We start from the raw sequence: 22,864 nt of genomic DNA on the forward strand, positions 1-22,864 counted from the left end.
ACTTCTGTAACCAAGCTGTAAACTGCCTTGTCTCTTGCGCCCTGCTACCTCAGGGTCCGGTGCGCATAACAAACAAACCTACCTTCTCTGGGATAAACTACTGTTCCCCAGAGCAGTAAAGTGAAATTGATTTCACTTAAATGTGTAACTTTCTAGACCCAGCACACACAATCTTACAATAGGGACACAAGGAAGAGTGTCGCCCCAAGTTTGTTGCGCAACCTTACTGCAGGTTGATAGATACACATATATCTGATCAATGACATTGCTGAGAGGCAAAGGTCAAATTGGAACTGAACAATAGAGTCATCAGCCTGGGTGCTTTGTCCAAAAGTTTATAATGAAACACTGAAACAGAAATGCCGACAAGTGTGTCAACCCTTTCCAACGGGTCCTTTTCAAGGCAAAGCTGTTGATAATGATTCCAAAATCACATAGTATAATAGACACAGAATGTGTATAAAACTAACATTTTTGAAAGAAAAACATTTTTCAGCATGGTTGAAGAGAGGAAAAGGGGATGGGGCCAGAACCCATCAGAAAAAAACACACAAAAATGTATATTGGTAGTGAGTATTGAAAACACATGGTGATGCCAATATGTCAAAATAAAATATGACCATGATAAATGGGGTGTTGACCAGCCAAGGTCCAACGATGTAGCATCCATATCAGCATATTCAAGGGAGAAGCTATGGTCCCATAGTTATCAATGAAGTTCCTTTAGTTTAGTAATGAGTGAGACCTAGAAAAGCTCTCATCTGGGTTTGAGTAGCTAGGGTGGGCCAGTCTTGTACAGCTTGTAGCTTGCTAGGCAATGGCCTTAATTCACCTCCTAAGTCATGTCCAAGTTAGACCACTTTACTCTGACCAATTTGACATTTGCTTGCCTTCATGGTCAGTTGGGACTGCTCAAGAGCCTGTAATACATATCCTGCATCCATGTATGCCATGCACAAGTCCCCCATCCCTTTCAGAGCATGATTATCATCCTTTGGAATGTAGCAGGTGCATTATTTAGTTCAAAGGGCATTATCTTAAATTGGTGGAGGCCTCCTGGGGTGGAAAATTCAGTTTTCTCCTTGGCGTGGTCTGTCAGAGCTATTTGGTAATAGCCTGAGGTTCGGTCAAATGTACTGAGGTATTTGGCTGAACCAAGTTTATCCACCAGTTCATCTTTCCTAAGTAAAGGATGGGCATCAGTCGTGGTGACTGCATTAAGAGCTCTATGGTCCACACAGAATCTCAACTCCTTGGATCCTGCCTTTGGCACTAGCACAACAGGACTAGTCCATTGACTTGTATATGGCTCTATTACCTTGAGATCAAGTATCTTCTTTACCGCTTCCTTTATTTGGGTTCTTACATGGTCTGACATTTTGTAACTCCTGCTTTTGACAGGTAGACAGTCACCAGTGAGCATATCATGCTGGTCCCAAGGGGAGTCAAGCCTGGTGTCGATGAAAACAGGGAGGCAAACTGATTTAACAGTCTTGCACTCCTCCTGTTGGTCGAAAGTCTGATCAGAATAGAGATTTATTCTACTTGTCAATTTAAAGGCTGTAACCTGAGAAGGCCAGGCAGAGGTTCACTCTCCTCCTCTTGATCAGATGCGAAGAGCAAAGGTCCCATCTCTGGTCTGGATACATATGCCTTTAAGCGGTTGGTGTGAAAGACCCTGGGGGCATCCTTGGGATTGCCCAAGTCCACCAAATGATTGACCTTTCCAAGTTTGCCCACAACCTTGAAGAGTCCAATCCATTTGTCCTGTTAGGCCTTCTGCTTTGTAGGCACCATTACTAGAATTAGCTGGTCTATAGTAAGCTCAGCCATGTTGGCCTTCTGGTCATGCCAATGTTTAACCAGAGCCTGACCTAAGTTCATGTTTTCTGATGCTTCTGTCATCATATGGCATTCTCCTTCAGAGACCTAACAGTCGGTGGCTCTCACTGGCATTTGGGAAGAAGCACACTCCAACCCGTCCTTGATTAGGGCCAACGTCCCTCTAACTGGATGTCCATAAAGAAGCTCAAGCCAACCCCTTCTTGAGGGACATCTCTATAAGCAAAGAGAAGGCATGGCAGTCGAAGATCCCACTTTTTTCTAAGGGGTTATTTTAATGCACCCATCGTGCTCTTCATATTTCTATTAAACCTCTCCACCAGCACATTGGTTTGGGGATGGTAGGCTATTGAGAACTTGTAGGTCACTCCAGTTTTTCCACATGGCTTGCATTTAGTGGCACATCAAATTGGTCCCCTTGTCTGAGATAATCTCCTTAGGAAAACTTACCCTGGTAAAAATACCAAGTAGGGCCTTAGCCACTGCCTGCACAGTAACCGTTCTCATGGGTATTGTTTCAGGACCTGGTAGCATGGTCCACCACAACAATATTAATAGGTTGCCTGAAGATGTGGGAGGGTGTAAGGGACCAACAGTGTTGATTCCTACCTTCTCAAAAGGAACTCCCACACTGGGAGAGGCACCAAGGGTGCCACGTTCTTGGCTCCACTCTTGCCAGATTTCTAACAAGCGTGACAGCTTCTACAGAATTTATCTACATCAGACCCCATCTTGGGATAGTAAAAATAAAGATAAATCCTTTCCTTTTTCATAAAACTTAATTGACCAGCTAAATAAATCTCATAGGCCAACTGAAGAAACTGGGGTGGTGCCTCAGGAGGTGACACACCAAAGTCTTCTGTCGTCCCCTGGGGTAGAGACTATAGGCCCACTGTAAAGGAGGCCATCCTCCCAGTACAGCCTGTGCTTCCCTGGCTCTTGCCCGTCCCTCTGTGAAGCTGCCTGTTGGCGAGCTCCTTGAAGAGTAGGACACTTTGACCTCTGCTGAAGTCTGCCCTATAGGGGCCACCTTCTGCAAGCAGTCTGCAGCTCAGGATGGTCTTTGGATCCAGATCTCCAACAAGGGGAAGGTCTTCTTCCAGTTCTGTTTCACCAGTAACTGGTTCACCATCCTCTGGTTGGTCCTCCCACTCAGCCTCAGCTGGTGGAGGGGTCACAGGTGTGACCTTGAACTGTCCTCTCGCGGATGTCCTGGTTTTGTGCACAGTAGTAATACTTTTGTTTTGAATGGATTGTGTTCTCCCACGTATTCCTCATCTTGTGATAATTTGTTTCGCCAGCTTCGCTGCATCAGAAAAAATATTTCGGCAGACGGCGCTGTGCTCGAGGTCGTGGCGTGGAATGTCCCTCGATGGGCTCCGTACAGTGTCGACATCACTGATGGTATAAATGGCTCGAGCCGTGCCCGTTGGCTTCAGTTCCGTTTTTCCGATTGCTTCACTCTCGTGAACGGCGCACTTCGAGTTTTTCTGTCAAGAAAATGTCTTCATCGACCGCTTCGACTCCCAAGACTGGGTTTAAGAAGTGTAATGACTGTGGATCGAAGATGTCCATCACCGATCCTCACCCTATCTGTTTGTGGTGTCTGGGCTCAGATCATCGAACCGGCGACTGTGGCTCCTGTCAGTCTTTGACGTCGAAGGCCCTCAGTGAGAGGAAAAGTAAGTTAGCGGTGGGCAGGAGGCGTCGAAGGGCTCTTCGAAAGCCTTATCTAAAAAAACATAAAAAATCATCCGACTCTAAGGAATCGGAACGCCATAAAAAGCACTCCAAGAAATCCCGATCTCGTAGCAGGTCGAGACGATCTTCATCTTCCTCTAAAAAGCTCAAAAGGAGACATAGATCTCCGTCGTCATCTTCCGATTCGTCGACAGAATTGGTTCGATGTCCGACTGGATCGGATTCCCCTTCAAAGTGGGAGAGCTTTAGAAAAAGAATGTTGCAGGTCTTTGAGAACACAGCCTTGACCCCCTCGAAGAAACCTCAAAAACGCCAGACCCCGGTCGCTCCTTTGGACGACGCAGGGAAGTCTAACTACAACGGTTAAGCCTAGTAGCACCCATAGATCTCGAGTCGACAAGTCGTCGAGAGATCCTCGAGGATCGAGTGCCTCTCCGATTCCTCATAAGAAACAAAAATTGTCGAAGTCGGGTGCAACTTCGTCGACGCCATCGGCATCGACTGCTCCGATAACTAAGCCTTTGTCAAAGGCTTTGTTGAGTGTGTCGAAGGTTCCTTCGACTCCCTCAAAGACTCCCTCGAAGAAAACACTGATTCCTTCGACAAATTATGAGGAAGAAGAGAGAAGTTTTGCAGCTTTAACAAGATCGGACTTCTTTAGGTCCATGTCTTCTATTTTTGAGGAATCTGGTTCAGATGATGAGGAGGTCACTCCTCTTTGAGTAAAATATGGGACTAGACAAGTTCCAGAGGACCTGATAAATCCTGAGACAAAAATGAGAGATCTATCTGCAACTCTGCATTCTGCTAGTGGTGTGGACACATCACCCGAGTTGGAGTTTGCTGCACCTGATAGAACATGCAGACTCAGGGTATAGGAATTTGATGAGTAGGGTGATTGAGTATATGGGTTGGGGAAGAGCCTTCCCTGCCTCCATTCTGCTGTTCCCACAGACCCAGGGACACTAAAACACTGGATGAGACTCCATTGAGTTCTTCAGCCAATAAATGAGTTTCCACTTGCCATATGTACTTCTCCCTCTGGGTTGAAGACTAAGGAGGCCGTGTGGACCCCTGAAGGCTTACCCCTTTCACATGGTCAATAGACCCTAAAGCATAACATTTAACAAATGTTTTCTGGAATGTGGTTTTCTCCTGACCTCCCTCTGGTTTGGCACCAGAGGTCTCACTAGACTGACCTGGTTTCCCAAATGATTTAACCTTCTTATGTTTGTGGCCCTCTTTTGGGTGGGAGGTTTTGGAATTCTTTGTCATATTTCTTGTGCTGCTTGCTCTCATCCCTTTTGGGAGTGGCCCCAGAATCCTTGTGAGTGGCCTTGTTGGCAACCCACAAGTCAGCAGCTTTTGCTAGCTTCTTGGGATCAATCTCTGTTGAGTCAGCCAAATGCTGTCTCAGCTCAGGAGAGCAGACATCTAAAATAGATTCCAACAAAAACAGATGTATCATTCCTTCAAATGTAGTTACTCTGTAACCCTTAACCCATCCATCTCAGTTTTTCAAACATTCACACACCCAGGTAGCCCAAGGGGTACCAGCAGTATTTTGAGAGTCCTAAACCTCTTAAGGTACCAGAAAAGAGTTTTCCCAAATCTAGCTATCAAAGCTAGCTTCTCATACTACAATATTTCAAGTCCTCCACCTCCATTACAGTATCAGTTGCAACCTGAGGGAGCCTAGACAAAAGCCAAGGAATTGGCTGATTCCCTGTGAGACCCTGAATCCCTTGATTGTATTCAAATGCACTCAACCAATCCAAAATATCAAGTTTTGCATCATACATACTCACTGCTTCTTTGGGCAGGCAAGGCCTCTTTGGACAGGAAGACCTAGAGCACTGAACATTTTCAAGAGACAATTTCCTCATTTCAAGAGCATGTGCATTTCTAGTTCCCTGAGTTTGATGTCTTGATGTTTGGCTTCAGCTTGAGCCTGCATTGTGTTGAATTCCAACTCGAGTCTAGTCTTTGGAAAGACACATGTTCTGGACTCAGTGATGGACCTTATGGGGTCCCAGTGGACACAAGTTGAGGCAAAAGGGCAGGCTGAGGCATAGCGGGGTTCCTATCCTGGGACTCCTCTCCCTCTTCTAATAAATTAGAGTGAGACTCTGAATTATCATCCTCACTATCAATTTCCACATTTTCTGGAGTAGTTGGAGTTACAGGCCTACTAGCCAACCTTTGGTGAACAACCTTGTAAACATTGTTTCTTTCGTTTAACAGGGAGATTCACAACTTTACACATTTCTTTCAGTTGTTCTACTGTTAGAATGAGCAGGGCTTCCTGCTTGAAGTTATCCATACTAGGTGTGTTACAATTGTTATTTCTAGTGGAGCGTAGCCTTGTGAAGGTTTTTAGTTGAAAAAAACTAAAGCAAACACTCTAACTACTCCACAATAGATCCTCACCGCCTGCCACCAGTGTTAGGCAAGATTGTATGCAGTACCCTTTGGGTGCACTACAATAAGCTTAACCTCCTGGCAATCGGGACCCAACCTTTGGTATTAGTCTGAAATACACTACAATGGTTGGGTGTGTGGTCGAGCAGCCAGGTTCATCTCAAGAAGGGTCCATGTGAGCAGTAAGGTTGTGACAGTGTTTCACAATACAGTTATTTAAATAAACACTTGCACTCAAGGTTTTTTGATTAAACAATTATTAATTTATTTCAGTCATATAAGCCTTCTTCAGAAAGGGAGCAAAACATGTAACACTTAAATATACTTCAAAACACACTTTCTCTAAATCAGATCACACCCATTGGGGATGGCACACAGATACTTCCTCAGGTGACTTAAATAGCTAGGACACTGTGGACATTGATTTATCACTGTTACATTTGGAGCAATACTGAGTTTGGTGCAAAAGTTAGAATAGAGGAATAAAACGAAGGTTAACAAATAATTCAGAAACAGGTAAGCACTTTTAAACAACTTCCAAAGCACAATGTCAGAGGTGAAGGAGTCTCTCAGGGAGTCAGGGCAGCCAATGTTAATTTCACAATGTCAAGGTGAACTGGCGGTCTTCTTTGCAGGTAGGTAAAAAGTCTTCACAATGTTTGTAGAAAGGTTTGTAGAAAATAGAACACTTGAAGGGCCACAAGCGGGGAGGCTTGTGAGGGACAGAGCTTCAGCAACTGAGAGCATGCAAGGCTACACAACAAGAGGTAAGTTCACTTAAAATTTACAGTACGTCTGGTTAGAAGAAATGGTTCCAGCTGGCTTCTGTTCCTGTACAGCTCTGCAGATCCTGTTGTCGCTGAGCCTCAGTCATGGGAACAAGAGGGAGGACGTCTAGGAACTCCTACTCTGCAATGGGATGGTCAGCGTCAGCAATGGGCAAACTTTGATTCAGTGGCGTTTCAGCTTTTCGCGTCTGAAGGCAAATAGCAACACCCCAGTTCTCGGATACCACTTCAGACTTTCCTTGCTTCTGGGGTCCAGCATTCTGTTGAGGTGGCTCAGGCTTGGTCAGTCCTGCAAAAGGGAAGTCCGGAGGATCTTCCTAGCGCTAGGGTCTGACTTAAAAGCAACACATACAATCTGGTGTTCCTCTCCCTGGCTCTTTGGTTCCAGCAGCAACTGCAGTGGAACAACCCGCTTTGAGAGGATGTCCAGACGAGCTTACTTTGGAGTTGATGGGTCCACCAACTCAAAGGTGTAAGTCATCCTTGCAGAACTTCTCTAGTCGATGCAAATTCGGAGCTTCAGCATAGCAACAGGGCTTCACCGGGCAACCCAACAGTCCAGGAGTTGCAGCAGGCGTCTCTTCCAAGTTCTTTGGATTCCTTCGTCCAGTGGTTGACTGTCTTCCACGCCAAAAAGCCTCACATTTTATGCAGGTTTCTCCCATTCATTCCAGCCTAGCTGCCAATCACACAGCAGGGTGGCTGTCCTTGCCGGACAGCCAGCCGGCCAATCATCTTTGGGTGCATTCCTGTAACCAAGGGGATTAAGCACAGGAAGTTTCGGGCACCTCCCTCGCTTCCTGCCCATGCCAGACCTACTGGTGCCAGAGGTGGGCTTCTCTTGTGAATCCTGTCAAAGACAAAATGAACAAAGAGAGCAAACCTGGTTTGGCGAGCAGAGTAAATCTCGAAGGACCTTCCTGACAAGAAATGGTGGAAAAAAGACTACCAGGGCCATTTTGACGAAATGGGCACCCATGGGCGCCTTACTGTGGCTGCGAACTTAGCCCGCGGTAAAAACGCACAATGGTAGTAAAAAGTAAACCACTGCCACCAGCCATTAATTGTAGGAATGGTAACAGAAAAATGTTAACCGAGAAACGAGACAAAGGGGATACTAAGTAACCCCCCCAACACCCTATGGGAAGATAGTGTGTGCTGGGTCTAGAAAGTTACTTTCACTTCACTGCTTTTGGAAACGGTAGTTTCACCAAAAGAAGGTATTTAAACCTTTGGGCAATCTGAGACTTTCCTGTGCCAGTGCACTGAAGGTGCTGTGTAACACAAAGTAAAGATGATGCCTATGGAGTTTGTCAAACTCCAAAGTTAAAAAGAACACAGAAATGAAATCACATTAAAATTGCATGAGCAGTAAAGTCCTAAATTCAAGCAAAAGAGCTGGGGGTCTCTAAGGTAGAAGGGAATTAGCACATTTCTGAGAATTCTCACTAACACTTAGCCTAGACCGCCTGTCACTGCTACCAGAACTGGTTTGGCTACAGCTCCCCAAAGTTGTCCCTGTCACAATATTGGTTGGCCTTCTATACAAGTCCTGTCCTGAGAGGAGCCCTGCATAGAGTTCTTTCGCATCCTTCAACTGAAAGACCTTGCACCAGCATTAGACACCGACTGGAGAACTGCTTGAACATGGAACCCTTGGGAATAAAGGGCTGATGCTGACGACGGGAAAAGCAAAGCTTCCAAGTCTTGTGAAGAATCTGAGCGTGCCACCCCTAACTCGCTCTTAAAAGTTCTGTAACTTTTAGAAACGTTTGTATTAATTTGGCTATGCCATTGCTTGTTTACACAAGCACTCTGAAAGTTGGGAACACATTTGTTAGTCGGATTAACCAGTCCTCGAACCATTGGAACTGTTCACTGGAACCCAAGAGAGACCCTACCTTCATTTTGTTCCAGCTTCTCAAAACTGTATGGAACTTTGCCGCACTTTTGGGCACAAGGCCCCATTCACATTAGGGATGGATTTCTGAAGTTAGGATTGAATCTCTGTGGACCTGTAGTATTTTTGTAATCTACACCTTCCTTTTCAGCGGCTTATATATTTTACCCTAGTGATTGTGTATATGTATCATATTTTTAGTGTTGTGTGATATTCTTAACCGTTAGCCATTTTTCACTGTTATTTGGCCATACGTAAAGTATTTGTATGCCTGTTTGTCGAAGTGTGTTCCTTGACTGCTTCACTGTGTGTACTCATTGTGGGCCCCTTACAAGCTCACCACCTCTTGAGACTTATCCAAGACCACTCTCCTTGCTACCTTGAACTGGTTTGGCTACAGCTCCCCGAGTTGTCCCTGTCACAATACTAGGATGGCCTTCTATACATCTGTCCACCAGAACAGAGTATTGAAAATCAGTCCTAGCAGTCATGATACACCATACTCTCTGATCTGTAAGGGGTGTGGGGAATGCTAGTTTTTAGCTTTTGGTGATCCCCACCATTGCTGCATAGAAATAGTTTCCTTAATATTTGGCTACTTAAGGATCTGATGATCTCTATCAAGTTCAATACAAGACTAGCTCTTGTGCCTCAGGAACTGTAGAATCCACAAGGTTTGCAGTGCACATTTTATTAGAGTGGTTGGAGCTCTGTGCAACAGCTGATGACTCATCACCGAGGAGTAGAGAGGGCGCTAGAGAGCCTCCCAAGATGGCGGCCTCCCTGTGAGCTCCATAGAGCTCCCTAAAGATCCTGAATAATCCTGCGTTCTGCGGCATTTTCACAGTGCGAGATCACCAGCCATCGACAGCTGATACGCTTCCCCACGGATTCCTGCAGGCATTCCACTTGGCCATCACGATCTCGTCAGCGTGCGGGGTGCGGAGAGGCCCGCCGCCCCCTCCTCCCGCTCCTCATCCAACTGGAGGACGCGGCCCCGCTGGAGCCGAAGGAGACGATCGCACGGGAGGCGGGGCTGGCCGCCCCGACACGCGTCGAGACCTGCGCCTTGCCGCTGTCCCTGCGGCGCTGTGGGATTCGAGGAACCGCGTCGCCGCGACGCCTCCAGTGCTCCTGAAGTCCGCGGTTGCGGCAGCTGCCACGCCATCCGCGGCCCAGCGGGGAGAGAGACAACGCCGAAGCCGGAGGGGCCGAGCGGCGAAAATCCAGGTACGCGCGCCCTGCGTCTCCTCCCCGGTCGCTGGCGCCGGAGGCGGGCCTGGCGGCTCCATAGACCCCGTGATACGGGCCGGTGGCCCTCGAGTCCCTGCGGGCCCTGCGGTCCTAAAAATCCTGGGAAAATCGGCGCTTGGCTGGGCGCGCGGCGGAGTCCCCTGCATCCCGGCGCTGAGGCGTCCCTGGTGTCGTGCTCCCTCCCGGGGGTCGCGGCTCACGGGCGGAGGGACCGCACTCACTAGGGGGCCGTGCGGGAGAGCCTTATCCTGCATACCCGAGTGACAAGAATAACCGGTTATCCCCAAGACAGCGAAGAGCCCCCCCATAGCACTTAATGTGCGGACACCAGATCAGCCTTTGATGTGACCACGACCCCTGAACCTGAGCGCAGGCCTGCCCAGTCTGGAACACTATCTAGGGCCTGCTGAAGAGAGTACTGGAGTCGCGTCGCCCTGGGGCTGGATGCTCTTCTCCTGTGACCGCGACACGCGACTCCCCTCTACCCGCGGCGGTCACTGCACCGGCACTGAGCCGATAATAAACCCGAGATTTAGGAACTGCAGCGTCCACTGACGACCCCCCCCGGCCGTCTGGCTACTGAATTACCCTGTGACCCCCCCAGTTACCCTTCGCGGGGACGCCGCGGGCCGCACCCCTGGTGCCCCGCCACCCGTATCCAGCACAAAGATGGGGAAAAATGACAGCGCAAGCTAAATTTTGAAGGCGGCTCCTCCTCCAAGGCAATCCCAAGCAGCAGTCTGCAATTGCCCGATCAAGAACTGCCCCATGAAGCCCGAGAGTCACAGGAGCACGAGATCAGAGAAATCCTGCTATATCTCAAAGTAGGAATCGGAGGTCTGAGCAGCAAATTGGATTCCCTCTCTTCCAAAGTCGACCAACTCCAACATCGGCTGGACAAACATGCTGATAGACTAGATACCGTTGAGCAGAGGGTCTCTGACCTCGATGACGGCTCGACGGCCCTAACCTCCAGAGTATCCCTACTAGAAGCACAGGTGAAGGCGGTAAGCGCCAAGAATGAAGATCTCGAAGGCCGCTCACGCCGGAACAATGTGCGGATCGTGGGTGTTAGAGAACACCAACCTGTCCAAAAAATTGAGGAATACGTAGAGAAGATCTGCACAGAGCTATTCGGAACAGAGATCCTATCCAAGCTTTTCGTGGTCGAGAGAGCCCATAGAGTCCCCAACACACGACCGGTGCCGGGATCAAATCCTAGACCCATAATAGCAAAATTGCTTAACTACAGAGACCGTGACACCATTCTGAGAGCCGCCGGGGACAGGGGTGAACTTCAGTATGACAGAGATGGGAGCCAATTCTTCCCAGACTTCTCCCAGGCTGTTCAGGCGCAAAGGCGCTCATTCACAGCAGTAAAACGGCGATTACAGGAAAATCAAATTCAGTACTCTATGCTTTTCCTGGCAAAACTTTGGATTCAATACAAAGGCAAAACGCAGTTTTTCAACACGCCGGTGGAGACAAATGAATACCTAGACCGCAACAGCTGCAGACCCGCCCCAAATGTACCGAACCCCCAACGAGGAAACAGACTGAGAAGGGATCTGCCATAAAGGACCCATCCTGCCACTGGCAAAAACAGGAGATTTCGAAGGGATTGTGTCCTCCGACGTATTCCTCATCTTAGATATAACCTTCCAGCTCTGCTGGCCTCGGAAAATTTTTTCTCTAGAGGGCGCTGCGCGTCGACGTCCCTCGAGTCGATGTCCTTCGACAGCCGCCGTATCGACGCTCGACGTCATCCTGCCTATAAAGGCCGCGCGCAGCGTCCGTTGCTCAGTTCCGTTTTTCCACGCTACTTGGTGCCTCGGAATACCGTTGCTCAGTTCTTAGTCAGATTAATCCTATTTACCTCGAGTTATTCGATCCGTACTCGATGGCTTCCTCGTCGGAACCGACAACTCCTCGATCCGGCTTCAAAAAATGTCGAGATTGTGGGAAAAAGATGTCCTTGACCGATCCTCACAGAAATTGTCTGTGGTGCTTGGGAGCCGAACACCATTGTTCGGAGTGCGAGGACTGTATGTCCATGACAGCTAAGGCCCTGAAGGAGCGTAGGGGGAAGCTGGAGAAAGGTAAGACTTTTAAAGCTTCTTCTTCGTCGACGAAGTCGAGACATTCGTCTCCTCGTCACCATTCGCGCTCCAGGTCTCGGAGTGGGTCTCATCACTCCTCGAGATCGAAGCACTCGAAGAGGAGACGTCGAAGATCCCCTTCTCAGTCTTCCTCTTCCTCTGTTTCGCCAAAAAGAATCCCTTGCCCCACGAAACATAGTTCCCGGGCTGAATGGGAGGAATTCTGAAAAAATATGATGAGCGTCTTCGAGAAAGCGGCCTCGACCCCCTCGAAGACTGCCGAGAGCGATGCTCTGGTCGAAAGACCCGAAGGTCAAAAACGCCGTGAGTCGCAGTACCCGGCGAAAGAAACCTCTCGAGCGCGTCTCGAACCCTCGAGCAGGACTAGGACCTCCAAACCTTCCTCGAAGGTTCCGTCGACGTCGATGTCTTCGACGCCGTTGTCGAAGGGACCTTCGACACACGGGTCTGTCGACTCGACGCCGGCGTCGACGCCGAGAAAAGTCACGGTGACCACACATCCAGTGACGATCCCCAGGCCCTCGACGTCGATGGCGTCGATATTGTCGAGTAGAATTCCAATTCTGTCGAGGTCCTCGAGGCCTCCACCTCTGTTTTCGACGCCAGGCTCGAAGCCTTCGGCGTCGACGACATCGACGTTTTCGAGGCCAATAATGACAAGTTCGGCACCCTTGGAAATGGGATTTACTCCCTTTATGAGTTCAGAACAATTGAGAACTATATCCTCAATTTTAGAAGAGGGTGATTTGTCTGAACAAGACACATTTGAGTTACAGGGACCTGTAACCCCAGTTAGAGAGGAATTTTCCTCTGAAGAGCGCAGATTAAAGGATCTTCATGATTCTTTACATGAGGCAAGTGGGTTAGACACTTCACCCGAGGTGGATTTTGCTAAGCCAGACCCGGGGGAGCATGCTGAAACCCCCTACAGAGCCTTAATGGCCAGGATTACAGAGTTCATGGGGTGGTCTACACCTTCACAATCTTTCCAGCAAGATGACCTCACGGAGGATCCAGTGGTGCCCTTTCATAAAGCTCTTCAGAGAAAGATCATGACAAACTGGGAAACCCCAGATGTAATACCAGCAGTAAATAAAAAACTGTCTGCAAAGTACAGGGTATCTTCCACAGACCCAGAGTTCTTGTCTAAACATCCATCCCCATAAAGTCTGGTGGTACAAGCAGCATCCTCTACCGATGTCAAGACGGCTTATCCTACAGTCCCACAGGACAGGGACGATAAAAAATATGATGCTATGGCAAAGAAAGTCTTTTCAGCATGTAGTATGGCGTTAAAGTCTGTTAATGCTACTTGCACCCTTGCTAGGTTCAGCCATACACGTTGGGAGTGTGCTTCTACAGCGGCTGACTGCATCCCGGAGGGAGAAGAAAGGGATGCGTTCCTGAATATTATACAGGACGGTAAAGACGCTATGTGCGAATCCCTCCAGACGGGCATTGATTCGGCTGACAGTATCAGCAGAGCAATGGCGGCAAGAACATCAACCAGGAGGTTCGCTTGGTTGAGAAAGTCGGGTTTTGCCCCAGATGTGCAAGCCAGGCTCTTGAACATGCCATTTGATGGCTCTTCTTTGTTTGGGAAAAAGGCGGATGACAGTTTAGAGAAACTGCAAACTTCAAAAGCAGCAGCAAAATCCCTAGGAGCTGCAATCCGTCAGACTCCTTTTCGTCCCACAGGAACCTCTGCGAGGGGCAAGTCCTTTCGCTTCTACTCTGCATTCGGAAGAGGTAGAGGACGACCGGCTCAAAGGGGTCAAAGAAGAACTACCCGAGGTGGACGGGGTATATATTCTAAAGCCGCAGCAAAAGCAGGTGCCTCTTTAACATCGACATCTGCATCAGCCGCCCCAAAACCACTCTGAGGACTCCCCTCACAGGACACCTGTAGGAGGCAGGTTGACTCAACATCTGACGGTATGGCAGGCTATCACGTCAGATGCTTGGGCATTGGAAACAGTCGCCCAAGGTTACTGCCTGCCTTTCCTACGTATACCTCATAGTCATCCACCGGGGATCAGCTCTCAGAAAGCTCCAGATCCGCTCCTCTTGCAGGAAATTTTGGACCTGCTAGAGAAAGGTGCCATAGAACCGGTACCTGTAGCGGAGAGGGACAAGGGTTGGTACTCCCCTTTCTCATTCCGAAGAAAGACGGAGGACTGAGACCCATCTTGGACTTGCGAGAATTGAACAAATTCCTCAGGAAAGACAAATTCAAGATGGTCACTCTTTCTCAGATCCTCCAGGCCCTTCAGTTTCAGGACTGGTTGGTATCTCTGGACCTTCAGGACGCTTATTTCCATGTGCCTATCCATCTCAAACACAGGAAATACCTGAGGTTCGCAATTGGCAACTCTCACTATCAATTTCGAGTACTGCCATTTGGGCTGACCTCTGCCCCGAGGGTCTTCACCAAGTTAATGTCGGTAGTGGCTGCAAGTCTAAGGAGGGAAGGGATTCACGTCTACCCCTACCTGGACGATTGGCTGATCAGGGCTGTTTCTCCGGAGCAAGCTCACATCCAGCTAAATCACGTGTGCTACTCCCTTCACAAACTGGGCTTCTCCCTCAATTTAAAGAAGTCTCAAATGATACCATCGCAGAGACTCCAGTTCATAGGAGCGATCCTGGATACTTCCCTGGGAAAAGCCTCGCCACCAGAGGTGAGGGCTCAAGATATTCTACAGATGGTTACCAAGTTCCAACATGCCCAACGTCTCCCAGCCTTCGACTTTTTGAGGTTGCTAGGCCTCATGGCATCCTGCATTTTCCTTGTGCCAGAGGCTCGCCTGAGAATGAGATCCCTCCAGTGGGCACTGAGGACTCGGTGGTCACAATTCTCAGGGAGAATGACAGATCTTCTTCAGGTTCCCGGCAGGGTGGCTCGAGACCTTCAGTGGTGGGCCTGTCAGGAGAACATTCTGAAAGGAGAACAGTTTTGGCAACCCTGGCCGGAGATAACAGTAGTCACGGATGCCTCACTCACGGGGTGGGGAGCCCACGCCAACGACTTGACCATCAGCGGTCGTTGGTCTCCATCGGTGTCCAGACTACACATCAACCTGTTAGAGCTGAGAGCCATCAGACTTGCGTTGAAGGCTTTCCTGCCAGCTGTACAAGGGAAGAACGTCCTGATAATGACGGACAACACGGTGGCCATGCATTACCTCAACAAAAGAGGAGGCGTAGGATCACTACCCCTGTGCAGAGTTGCGATGCAGCTCTGGTTTTGGGCAATCCAAGAAGGAATCTCTCTATCGGCAGTTCACCTAGCCGGAGAGAAGAACTTGACAGCGGACGCTCTGAGCAGGCAGAACACAGTCTCCCACGAGTGGGAGCTAGCTCAGGAAGTCCTTCAAGAGATCTTCGCCCTTTGGGGAACCCCTCAGGTAGATCTGTTCGCCACCAGCCTAAACAGGAAATGCGACCTGTTCTGCTCAAGGGAATTTCCTCCGAGAGGAGCTCTGGGAGACACGTTCATAGTGGACTGGGAGTTTCCGCTTCTGTACGCGTTCCCACCGGTCCCTGTCATTCCTCAAATGATCAGGAGGTTGAGAAGATTCCGGCGAACCATGATCCTAATTGCCCCGGATTGGGCCAGGAGAACGTGGTACCCGGACCTTCTAGACTTGTCCATCTGCCCTCCAATTCGACTTCCTCTCAGAGAGAACCTACTCTCACAGAAGGGAGGTCAGGTTCTCCATCCAGACATCAAAACCCTCAACCTTCACGCTTGGCTTCTGAACGGCTGAGGTACAAGGATTGGGACCTCCCTGATGATGATATGGAGGTGTTGCTTTCGGCAAGGAGGCCAGCAACAAAGTCTTTATACCGCTGCCGTTGGAACAGATTATGCAGCTGGTGTAGAGAACAGAATATCGACCCATTTTCATGTGGTACACCAATGGTTTTGTCCTTCCTACTATATTTGGCAAATTCAGGCCTTCAAGTTGGCACCATTAAGGGCTATCTCGCAGCGCTATCTATCTTTAAGCGTACTGCGGAGGAACCATCCTATTTCAAATTACCCTTGGTAATACAGTTTCTAAAGAGGTTAACCAATGTTTATCCCCCAAGACCATTCCAAGTTCCCCTATGGGATTTAAACTTAGTACTAACTTTCCTGATGGGTACACCTTTCGAACCTCTCCATTCTTGTTCGTTAAGATTCCTTACCCTAAAGACTGTTTTATTAATAACACTTACATCTGCTAGAAGGGTGAGCGAATTACAAGCTCTTTCTTGTAAACCCCCTCATACAATCTTTCACAAAGACAAAGTTGTCCTGCAAGTGAAGCCTAATTTCCTCCCAAAGGTAGTTTCTGAATTCCATATCTCTCAGAAGATTACCCTACCATCTTTCTATCCTCCTCCTCACCCGGGGAAAGAGGAAGAGAGGTTACACAGACTAGACCCTAGGAGGGTTTTAAGTTTTTACATTAGTAGACTAGCCAGGATAAGACCAGCAGACCAGCTGTTTGTAGGTTACGCAGGTCACAAGCTGGGGTTACCAATAACTAAGCAGACCATTTCCAGATGGATCATTCTAGCCATTCTGGAATGTTATAAACTGGCAGGGAAAGAGCCCCCTCAAAACCTTAGGGCTCATTTGACCAGAGGTATTGCAGCTTCATCGGCCCTCAAAAGAGGCGTGCCGATTAAAGACATATGTGCGGCCGCTACATGGTCGTCTGTCCATACCTTTACACGTTTTTACAATCTGGATTCCTCCTCTAGTCAAGAGACTAGGTTTGGAAGGGCTGTACTGCATTCTATTAATCAATAGAAGACAGCGTGAAGTCAGTACTCCCTCCTCCGAATATAGAATACTGCTATGGGAGCCTATCTAAGATGAGGAATACGTCGGAGGACACAATCCCTTCGAAGAACAAGTTACTTCTTACCTTGTAACGTTCTTTCGACGGGATGTTCCTCCGACGTATTCCTCATCGACCCTCCCATCCATCCCCGCAGTTCTACTTCCCTTGTTGTTGCAGCTTACGCTCCTTCAGGGTGATTAGTCTAGTCCAGACAGTTATACTGTGGGCTACAAAACGGAACTGAGCAACGGACGCTGCGCGCGGCCTTTATAGGCAGGATGACGTCGAGCGTCGATACGGCGGCTGTCGAAGGACATCGACTCGAGGGACGTCGACGCGCAGCGCCCTCTAGAGAAAAAATTTTCCAAGGCCAGCAGAGCTGGAAGGATATATCTAAGATGAGGAATACGTCGGAGGAACATCCCGTCGAAAGAACGTTACAAGGTAAGAAGTAACTTGTTCATCTCGCTGATACAAGAAAACAACATCTCTGCTACGGAACAAACACACTCTGAGGTTGGGAGCTAGCCTCCACTTGGAGGGCCACTAGTACCCCTAGCACAGCAATGCTGACTGTTTTGTTTATTGGGGACTGTTCAATCTGGGCCAGTTGGGAGTTGCCCAGGCAGAAGTGGGTGGGTATTCCGCGGGCCTGTTGGGGGTTGCCTGCGCAAGGGAGGGATCCAAGTGTTATCAAGTTGTCCTCGCCCCACCAACCACGTTCAAGCACACTACAATTACAGATCCTTATTCCGGAACCTGTGACACATAACACGCCCGTCAGCGTCTTTGAGCTCTGTGTGATCCACAGGGTTGAGGCGGCGCCATTCCCCTCCTCTCTATCGCTGCAATCTGGGGTCACTTAAAATTGCCACTTGGAATATCCGAGGTGGAAACCAACCTTCCAAAGTCAGGAAAGTTCTGCAATATCTGCAGCGACACACGGTTACTATTGCAATACTACAAGAAACCCACCTTACATCGTCAGCAGAGCATCTCTGGGCCCGCTCATGGGGCTATCATAGATACTTTTCTTCATACTCCTCATACGCAAGAGGAGTGGCAATACTGATTGACAAGAAAGCAAGCTTTCGCCTGATCAGCTTCAAGAAGGACGAAGAGGGCAGGTGCCTGTTGGTAAGAGGCCTGCTTGCTGGGCGGGAAATAGTTTTGGTGAACACTTACGCCCCCAATGTCGATGGTCCGAATAACTTTAATTGGGTTATGTCAAACCTAGGTGCATACACCTCTGCGACGATCATCTGGGGTGTACATCTCAACACCCCGCTCGACCCCGAAATCGACAAATCACACGGCTCCAACAGCAGAACCTCCAAGGCCAGTCGGCAGGTCTCAGAGATCTGCCAGGCCTTTGAACTATCTGATATCTGGAGACACACTCATCCAAATTCCCAGGACTATACCTTTCACTCAGCAGTCCACAATACCAGCTCCCGCATCGACTACTTACTGGTGTCAGCACACAGTCCATACACATGGGGTTCCTGCCAAATCATGCCACGAACCCTCTCAGACCACTCCATGGTTACACTCGACTTTATGCTATCTGCGTTCCCAAGAACTCCCGTGAACTGGAGATTCAAGTCTGGTTCGCTCTCAGATCCTGACTTCGCTGATGAGCTACGCCAAGACATCACCACTTTCCTTGAGATCAATCAGGGCACAGTTGATTCAGCCGGCACGTTATGGGAAACACTGAAATGTTATGTGAGAGGCGTGTGCATGGCCAAAGAAAATGGCATCCTAAAACTGATTAGACGTGAACTAACGGAAAGTGAACATCGCCTGAAAGACCTAGAAAATACACAAACCGCATCCCCAGACGCGCAGACCCAGGCCAATCTAAAGATAGAATTATCCAAATTTCAAGAGACAGCCGACCGTGAGCTGACATTTTTGAGCCGCAAACACATGATTAGGCAGTATGGGGAGGGGCAGAAACCCGGGGCGCTCCTGGCCTGCCTTCTGAGGCTAGATCAAACTCCCCCCCCACCGCCCCTCCCCCGGGTGGAATGCATCCGCGACACACAGGGAAATCTGACATATACCGAAGAAGAGATCGTACGCACATTCCACAAATTCTACCAAGACCTGTACAGCTCCCATATCACCAGTAACCCCGAAGAGCTTCAGAACTACCTTAACGATACCGAATTGTACTGGGTAATCCATGATTTACGCGAACCACTGAACGCACCCATGACACAAGAGGGAATCATCGAGACAATAAAATCTCTCCCAAACACCAAGGCACCCGGTCCTGAGGGCCTGACAGGCGAATTTTATAAGGCCCACGCACCCGCGCTAGCCCCATTACTCCTCCAAGTGTACGAAGAGGCCCTAGAGCGGGTGATCCTTCCTCCCACCCTCCGCGAAGCCAATGTAATTCTTATCCATAAATCAGGCAAACCACAGGATGATTGCGCCTCCTACAGGCCGATCTCGCTGATTAACCTCAATAACAAGATTCTGGCCAAGATTCTCGCAAAACGTCTCCTTCCTCTCATGCCCGCACTGGTCCTGGGTGACCAGGCCGGTTTTATTCCTGGCCGCAGCACGACGTATGGTATTCGACGACTGTTTGGCGTCATTGCCGCACTCGACCCTTCATGGCAGGCCATTGCAGTGCTGTTAGACGCTGAGAAGGCATTCGACTCCGTCGAATGGCCTTACCTCTTTGCAACACTCACACAAATGGGTCTGGGGAAAACTTTTATCAAGATGGTCTCACTACTATATAATGAGCCCCGCTCCTGCATCACCCTCGGCACTGCAAGGTCTCCCGGAGTCAGGTTGGAACGTGGCACTAGGCAGGGATGCCCCCTATCGGCCCTTATCTTTGCCTTAGTTATGGAACCACTTGCCTCTAGGCTAAGAACACACCGTATGAATAGTGGCATCACCCTGGGACCACACAAACTGATCGTCTCCCTCTATGCTGATGACGTGATGCTCTTCATCAGAGATCCCCAAACAAATCTTAATCCAATTATGCGCGAGGTGATCTGATTTAGTGGCATCTCTGGTCTCAAAATAAATCATTCGAAATCGGTAATTTTTCCGCTGACAATAACCACTCTTAAGTTTCGCGATGACCACGGATTTAAGTGGGAAAGCACCAGGGTTCGCTACCTTGGCATCCTTATGTCGCTTAACCACAACGAGATCTTTAAAGACAACTACGGCCAGGTGTTCCAATCCCTCCGTGAGCGCATCCAAAGATGGAAGTCACTTCCCCTGACACTATGGGGGAGGGTTTCACTGACCAAGATGATGATTCTCCCCAGACTTCTTTACTTGTTCACTAATATACCCCTAATACTCCCACGCACATTTCTACAGAAAATCAGAAGCCTCATCTTGGAACTAATATGGGCGGGCAGACCAGCAAGAGTCGCTTACACGACTCTGACACTACCGGTGGCTCAAGGCGGCCTTGCACTTCCTGACATAGAAAAGTACTATTGGGCCGCTCAGGCCCAATTCCTGAGCCATTGGTATGCCACCGATTATGTCCGCCCACACGTTCAAGTTGAACGCGCCCTAGCGTCCCCTGACTTCTTGACAGCAGTCATCTTCAGTGATCGACCGGTTCCGTACAACACGCTAAGCCCAGTCCTGTCCTCATATGCCATATGGAAGAAAATTGCCCGCAAATTTGAACTACAGATAAGATACTCTCCGTTACTACCCATCAAGTTTATCCCCGGCATTCCCCTGACCAACGAAAAAGTCTTTTTGATCTGGCTGGACAAGGCCAGCATCCAGACATTTGGGGAACTCTTTCCAGAGGATATGTTCATAACTCCACAAATGATCAGGGAGAGGGGTTGCGACACCTCGCTCGACATCTTTCTTTATTTCAGGCTGCGACATACCTTGCAGGCCCTCCTCCCAACATTCCCCAAACAACCGCCGACATGGACCCTCCTAGGCAATGTGATACGGGCAAGAGGCGAGGGGCGTTTGGTCTCCACGATCTATAGATCACCTTCGTCGACACATCCACGACCGCCGCAAGGGCGAAACGGCGTTGGGAGATGGCCCTCCATGCCACAATACCCGACGACGAATGGACCTATATCCTTCAACAAACCCAAAAAGTAGCTCTAAATACTCGCTATAAGCAGAACCACTTCCACTTCGTCCACCAAACATACTATACCCCCCAAAAGAAACGGCGCCATCACCCCGAAGCCCCCGATCATTGCGAGAGATGTGGCACCCCGGCCGCAGACTTTGTTCACCTCGCTTGGCACTGCCCGGGTGTAGCCCGATTTTGGTCCTCAGTTTTACAGCACACAAGTGACATTGTCGGTGAGGTGCTGGCCCCAGTCCCGACCACCGCCCTCCTGAGCATGACAAAACATCTACAAGCCCCAGTGAGGAAGCTTGCCTCTTTGCTCCTGGTGCTTGCCCGCAGAAGAATAGCCCTGACTTGGGGACGCGGCCCCCTTCCCTCCCTAGCAGCATGGAAGACTTTCTTTACTGTCAAGACATGGACACTGAGTTCTTACGGACCCTTCCCCTGCATGCACGCCCTCCAGATATCTGGGCTCCCTACATTAGCTATTTACTTTCCACTTCTGACGTCACTATCTCTCAATCCTCACCTGTGAACCACAACACTGCTGTATGTCCTTCCCCCGATATCCCCTCAGACCCTCGACGGAGCGTGCTGCCTTAATGAACATTCACGCTGATGGAATATCGTCTCATAGACTTTGAATGTGCATTGTAGGTGCTATGAACGTACTGTTTTCCCTTTTTGTTGATGGGACCTGCTAACACAGGTCGTTACTGTATGCTCATGTTAAAACCAAAATAAAGTTTTTAAAAAAAAATCACCGAGGAGTAATCAGATTTTTCTTTTGCAGAAACGTTTGAAGGCAGCTGAAGCTGACAGCAAGTTGAAGCAAGTTTACATTCCAACCTAGTGAGTATCTCCCAGATTCTTAATTGCGCTTGCTTCTCGTGCCGGCACTATGACATCTACCAAACTACTTTAAACTTATATAGGTACTTATCCCAGCTAATTCAGCATTGATCACTGCAAGACATCAGTCTACATACCTCCAGCTTTGCCACTATCCACTTGGGATGTTATGGGCTGTTATAACCACTGTATACTTCCTGACACTAGCTCTCTAACGCTCCCAGGGACAGATTCTTTTTTCAGCTTTCCCTTCATTGACATTCATGGAAAACACCCAATGGCTTGAACCCTGTCCTTTCCTTTGGTCTGAAGTGAAGTCTTTCTGCTTTCATTGCTCAACTCATCTCTTTGGGGTAGAGGAGCAGTGCCTGGTCGGCCATTAACTTAGAGCAAAATTCTGCAAGGGTATTGCTTAGCCCCTTTTTTTTTTATTTTGCAACAATTTTTACTACTTTTATGTCCAGGACGGGTTGGTGGCAACATATACTTTGCTATACTGCTTCTCTTTCACTACGTGCACGGTTATGCTTAGCCAGAGAACGGCAATTTGAGTAACACATAATTCAAATATCTGTGCCTCATTATTACGAAGAATTCTCATTTCGAATGGATTGTCCTCCCACGTATTCCTCATCTTATGATATTCGTATCCTGCCAGCTTCGCTGCTTCGGAAAAAAAATTCTCGGCAGAGGGCGCTGTGCACGGGGGTTGTGGCATCTATGTCCCTCGACGGGCTCCATACCGTGTCGAAGTCACCATCAATATAAATAGCTTGTGCCGTGCCTGCTAGCTTCAGTTCCGTTTTTCCGATTGCTTCACTCTCGAACGGCGTGCTTTGAACCCAAGACGGGGTTCAAAAAATGTATCGACTTCGGTCGAAGATGTCGATTACAGATCCTCACTGCATTTGTCTTTGGTGCTGAAGGCGAGCGTCCCCCAGATAGCACGATCCTCCCCACAATGAGAGACAATAATGGACTCTCCAAGGATGTGAATAAGGCCAGGACAAAGTGCGGGTGAGCTTAAATGGGAGTTTATCAAT

At 48.8% G+C, this 22,864-nt stretch overlaps 1 protein-coding gene across 2 annotated transcripts in view; it reads left to right on the plus strand.

The window, feature by feature from the left end:
- The window catches only part of MTA2 (metastasis associated 1 family member 2), a 612,090-nt gene that overhangs the window by 354,703 nt on the left and 234,523 nt on the right, over positions 1 to 22,864 (plus strand). For both annotated transcript variants that reach the window (XM_069645193.1, XM_069645194.1), the window contains exon 11: positions 21,763 to 21,821. In XM_069645193.1, coding sequence (XP_069501294.1) covers positions 21,763 to 21,821 — 59 coding nt within the window. The remainder of the gene's footprint in view (positions 1 to 21,762; positions 21,822 to 22,864) is intronic.

The sequence above is a fragment of the Ambystoma mexicanum genome, chromosome 2p, assembly GCF_040938575.1.
Source record: "Ambystoma mexicanum isolate Mex_15411 chromosome 2p, UKY_AmexF1_1, whole genome shotgun sequence".
NCBI lineage: Eukaryota > Metazoa > Chordata > Amphibia > Caudata > Ambystomatidae > Ambystoma > Ambystoma mexicanum.